Genomic DNA, 6033 nt, shown 5'->3' with positions numbered 1-6033 from the left:
TTAATATTGTTAATAATTTTAATAAGCTTGATTATGACCTAAATTGGCTGCTAAACAACCTCACTGAGGAGTGCAGACATTTCTCCTCACTATTGCTTGAAAAGTAATGTCATACTGTAGATTCATTCAAAATGTATACCTCCTCTCAATACATGCCGCTGTAAATGCATTGAACTCAATGGCACTGTACTGTTGCTATAGCAATAACAGTGTCTTTCAGTTATGAAAACGTTCAGAATTACTGTAGAATGGTATTGTATGAAATTATAGTAGGATCTTGGTTGCAGGATTTCAACAACTTGTCATGACTGTACTGGTAGTATAAACCGATAACATCTAACATATTTTGGGTATACTTTATTAAAGTTTTTAGATCACACAAAATACAAAATGACTACAAACTCAAGGTTTGCTGCTACAATTATCAACAGCTTAACAAAATTAGTCCTCAACTGAAAGTCACGCAAGCTTTCAGCTTCAAGTGGGCCAGCAGTGTGGAGTAGTGGTTAGGGCTCTGGACTCTTGACCGGAAGATCGTGGGTTCAATCCCAGGTGGAGGACACTGCTGCTGTTCCCTTGAGCAAGGTACTTTACCTAGATTGCTCCAGTAAAAACCCAACTGTATAAATGGGTAATTGTATGTAAAAAAAAAAAAAATCATGTGATATCTGTATAATGTGAAATGATGTATAATGTGATATCTTGTAACAATTGTAAGTCGCCCTGGATAAGTGCGTCTGCTAAGAAATAAATAATAAGATGTGGCTGGCACAGGAGCTACCTTCCCACTGTGAGAAGTACAGTACCTGTCTTATAAATCTGGGCAATAAGCTTGTTGTGTTTTTTAACTCCCCACCTCAGCCTCACGTTGTAACCTTGCAGTTTTAAAATAAATGCACGAAAAGGCTGAAACAATTAAAATGATGAAATTCATGCTGGCCAGACCTGCACTGAGTGTATATGCCTGTAATGCAACCCCATGGATGTGTGTCAGCAACTGAAATGCGTACCTACCTGACGGCCCTCTGTGTCTGTGCAATCCAAAAATACCAGCAACACTTGGCCAGGGCTGCTTATTAATATTACACACATCACATACATTTTGGCACCACTATAAACTATTGAGATTAATTTTCTGCTAGCAGGAGGGTGAAATTAAGATGACTGGTGCTAAGGGTCTGTCAAAAATTCTGACAATACAGTATGAATCACTTCAGGCGTTGCCCTGAGTATTTCAAAAGCCCTTATGATTGGTGTGCAGTGCATGCAGTAGCTGAGTTAACAATTGGCCAGATTGGGAAATTAAAAGGGTCTGAAAATGATTAACAGTGCTGGACTACATAAATAAAAGGAGTCTTTCTTTTCATGTGATGGCACTTTGATCATCATCATTAATCACAATGACAGACAGTGTATGCATATTCATTGGTTTTTTTTTTATTTCTTTTTATTTATGTATTTTTTACTGGTCCTGTATTCCGGTATGTTTTTTCTGGGATGCAATTTCCACCAGTGTATTAATGAGTATTCAAATTTAGATTTTTTTCTCAGAAACAATTTCAGCAGTATATTACCAGTAATTACAGGTTGTGATTCAGGCTAGGGTTATGGTAATAAAATCAATATGAAATTACTTGGTCATGTCTTTTAACAAGGGTACTTAATGTTAATTACTGATTAGAAGGCAATACCGTCTGGCAGTTGACTGCGTCTCAAAGGTACAGACAGGCTACCTTACAGACAAGGTCAACTACCAAGGTAATTCACGATAATCAGTGTTTTATTGCATTGAGAAACTGGTGACTTTATTGTTACTTAGAAAATATCTATATTAAATGTTTTGGTTTCGTTCCCTTATCAATGTTTTGGTTTCCTATGTTTTTTCTTTTTTGTAGCAAGATGTTATATCCACAAGTCTGCAATCAACCACTGTGTTGTACAGCCCTGCAATGCAGCTTCTTGTTTGGTGGATGACAGTGTTACTGCATTGTATGTGTATTTATTTGTTTAGTTTTTAAATGAAGCTGTTCTGTTTTTATTACTGTCTTTTTTTTTCAATTCACACACTTGGCTGTGCCATATGGAGTGTTATCCAGTGGCTGAAACAGATGGTGCCATTGTGAGACTGATACATCTATTGTATGTTGAATACAGCCAACTATAGTGCACTGCACTGCCTACTTTATAAATCAATTCTGTCTAGAAATGTTTACTAGTACCATGTCTTTTTATTTTTAGAAGAATTGAAAGAGTTAAAAACAATTTTGAAACTTACTGAAACACCAGATATTGTTTGCAAACAATCTCTAATTATCCAGAAACATTTTTCTAAACCCACGTATATTGAAAACTACTTTTCCACAAACACACTAATGTATGTTTTTGAACATACATTATGTGCAGTAAACACAGATAATTTGATAAGGAGAACAGTATTTAAATAAACTATGGTCTACTGCATAGCAATAACCAGTTCTTTGTAGCCTCTAACTAAAAGCTGTACAGTATTTAGACAACAACTAAAACAAGCAGTCAATACCATGTTACCCCCTGTGCAAGGTCTGCTTCAGTTCTAATTCGAAACCATCAAGACGAGATTACCTTGCAGATCACATTTATTCACAAAGACCTTCACGTTATGTAAGTATACCATAGTAAAAGCAAAGATTAAAGCATGGTAAAACCTATCTAAACCCATAGAGGCCTGGGAAAGCATATTTAAAAAAAAAACATAGCAGACCATTATAAACTGGTAAATGCATAGTATAATGATGGGGAAAACATGAGAAAACTGCAAAATGACTGTGCAAATTTACTGTGGTAAAAAAATGCATTCAAAATGACACAACAGCCAAAGAACATTAAGGGTATAATCGGAACAAAATGCAAAGCAACAGTTATGCAATGGGAGCATAATAAATAGTGCTACATATTTGCTATGGTAATTGTGTGAAGACTTTCTGCATTATTTTCCTCTGCATCAGTAGTTTTCAAATTGTTTAGGCACCGTACACCTTTCCAAACAATCTAGTCTACTGCCTACCCCCATCTGAGTTAGGGTCATAATATACCGATGAAAACAAGAAAAAATATGGTATTCTAATTACTAAATGAAGTACTTGCTAAACCTGTTCACTCTAGAAGCCAACGGCATGTTAGAACGAGGCCAATTAGATCAAGCCAGTATTTCGGTTTCAGATTTGTCATGTGTTGCAGGGCAGATTTCATTAAAATTAAGCCCTGATTACTAAACAATGCAGCCATACACAGAGGGTATTTAATTCTGTATTTAAAAATGAACCAATATGAGTTTAAGATACAACAAGCTTTAAGCATGCCATTAAAAAAGCACTTAAAAAAAGCGATTTGCTTGCTCACAGGGTAGGAGGAGGGGCTAGAGTTCAGCCAAGCAGTGTAAATGGAAAACTGCTGTCAAAAACTAACGAAATAGAATTATTTCAAAACCAAGAATCCAAAAACAGGTTCTGCTTCTGAAAAACAAAACTAAGATTCCAATTTAAAACATTACCAGAAAACAATTCATCAAAAGTGATGCATTTCTTCCAACAAAATTTGGAAGTGTAGAGAGAAAACAGATGCTTTAGTTAGATAATCATGTAATTCATCTGAACTTTATACTTTGCAGACCGTTGTGTGTCATCATGTACATACAAAATGATTGGTGTGTTGTAACAAAAATAAACAGATCAAAGTAGTGTTTCTTATTCTGCTGGTACCACTTCCAGAATGATCTGCAATGTTCTGGTCATTGAATCTGAAATGAAAGAAGAGAACTGCTACTGAAGAGTTTGAAGCCTTTTATTTGCATCTTCTTATTGTATATGCCAAGATTCTTATTGTCTCATTCGTAAATATTCTGTTTTCTTTGGCTTTATCTCAATGAAGCATCGAAGGTGTTAAAAATACTTACTCATAAACTTCTGGAAGATTTGGGGTTTCTTGTCCCATGCAATGAAGAGATAGTATGCAGGAATTCCAGTCACTGTGATAGCAAATCCTATCCCAGTGTTGATGGGGTCAGAGTAGAGAGACAGGGCAACCATGAAAAGGCAGGTGAAGGAAAATAAGGCAGGGATGAACAATGGAACCTAGAATACAGAATAATACACAGTCATTTAGAAATAACTTCATGTAACGTTTTAACAGATGTTCATGCTCCTAACCCTCTGTACACTTTATAATATTCAGGGGTGGAAACATACTCTCATTTAGGGAAAACAAGCTGTTTGCAGCTGCACAAGACCCATAAGAAACCATCTAGTAGGCTTCTTTCTAATGCCCCTGAGTTATAATTGTAGATTGTTACTTTTGACATTTGCATCCCCTTAGCTACAGTGTGTGGAGTTTGTACTTATATAGTTTATTCTTTTCTTATTACTGAGGGTTTTGTAGAAAGAAAGATATAAAATGGCCACATTACCTTAAAAGGGCGAGGCATTTCAGGACGCTTATATCTGAGGTAAATAAGTCCAACAACTACTAAACCGATGAAGAGCCATCGAACGAAACTCAGGAAGTTCAGCAGACTGTAGATATCTCCCATGAACAACATTAGTATCGTCACTGGATACTGAAAAATAAAAAAAGGTAGAAAAGTACTGAACTGTTCCAATAATGTCAGCTCCACAAAGAAGCACCATCAAAATGCTATTACTGTATGTACATCTTCTTTATGGTACACTTGGGAATTTAAGATAAATAAATAAATGGGAATTTAAGATAAATAAATACACGTCTTCATTGCACATCACCTTATTTTTCTCGTCTGAAGGGGCACAGAAATGCAGTGTCAGTTTTAAAATTGTAAGGCTGAAACTGAAAGTGTAACTTATGAGCTTAATTATCTGAACAAAACGAGATGGAGCCTGGTCTCGATACAAGTCTGATTGGCTTAAGCCACCAAATCTAACATTTGAGCCAAAAAAAAGATGAAAAACAGTTCCCAGATATTTCAAAATGTCTTCCATTATTTGGAATGCACAGCTATTTCCAAATGCTTTGCATCATCAGGAATTTTAGGATTGAAAAATTATTTTAAAATAAAACTATATGAACATAATTTAGATATTTTATTTAATATCATGTGATCAAAGAAACTACAAAATGATATCGCACAAGTCTACCAGAAGCCTTAACAGTAGTACAGTATTTCATGTTAGATTTTGAAATGTCACTTTTAATTTTTGGCCAGTTTTTCATTAAGTACTGTAATGGGAAACTACAAAGCGGTATGTAATTCAATATGTTAACGTAGCATTATTCAATAGGTTTCATTTGACTTTATGAAGCAAAATTAGTTAATTCTATAGGGTGATACAAAACTTTTGGCCATAGTTGTATATGTCGGATGCTGTTTAAAATACTGTGCCTCCATGCATATCTTCCTCCTAGGCAGAAAAGAAAAAAAAAATTCACAGAAAAAAGTCCACTTTGTTTCATGTTGTTGTTACTCACCAGTACGATGACTGCAGGGAGCGGAGTGTGTTTCCGAATGTGTATCATAGAAAGTATTTCTGGAAGGTGACCCTCACGGGAGGCAACATAAAACACCCTAATGGAAAACAGTTGTAGAGAAATAATACACTGCAATGGGAACAGCAAAGCACCACTCACAATCAATGCTCTGAGGCATGTGGCTTTCGGTCACGAAAAAGAAAAAAAATATATTCAACAGCTGGTGAGCTCTTAAGCCACACTTTACCTATGCATGGTTTTGATCAATATGTGTTAAGCACCTACAGGGAGGGATAGCATGCTTGGCAAGTGCACCAAGCATTGGGGATTATCCATGTCAAGTTTATATTACAGTCTTGTGGAAAACGCTGGTATTTAAATAGGAAATCAATGCTCTGGAAATACACCACTTCTCATGGATTTCCTGTATGGCCACATCATTTACAAATTTAAAAATATACCATAATATTAACAAATTGATGACATTTACAATGCACAGTTTTGTGTGGATTCTGACCCCTGTTGACGAGATGAGGTTAAACAAACATACACGGCATG

The 6033-nt window shown here is 35.7% G+C and overlaps 1 protein-coding gene across 1 annotated transcript in view; it reads right to left on the bottom strand.

Annotated features, from left to right (window-relative positions):
• Window positions 1-2799: 2799 nt before the first annotated feature.
• The window catches only part of LOC117420853 (cystine/glutamate transporter-like), a 50579-nt gene continuing 47345 nt past the window's right edge, over window positions 2800-6033 (bottom strand). The window contains exons 9-12 of the mRNA XM_034034548.3: window positions 5476-5572; window positions 4442-4591; window positions 3932-4109; window positions 2800-3775 (exon numbers count right to left, since the gene is read on the bottom strand). Coding sequence (XP_033890439.2) covers window positions 3723-3775; window positions 3932-4109; window positions 4442-4591; window positions 5476-5572 — 478 coding nt within the window. The 3' untranslated portion in view covers window positions 2800-3722. The remainder of the gene's footprint in view (window positions 3776-3931; window positions 4110-4441; window positions 4592-5475; window positions 5573-6033) is intronic.

The sequence above is a fragment of the Acipenser ruthenus genome, chromosome 1 (assembly GCF_902713425.1).
Source record: "Acipenser ruthenus chromosome 1, fAciRut3.2 maternal haplotype, whole genome shotgun sequence".
In the NCBI taxonomy this organism is placed as follows: domain Eukaryota; kingdom Metazoa; phylum Chordata; class Actinopteri; order Acipenseriformes; family Acipenseridae; genus Acipenser; species Acipenser ruthenus.
Note: the sequence above shows the minus strand (reverse complement) of the source record. Positions and strands in the feature narration are given on the sequence as shown.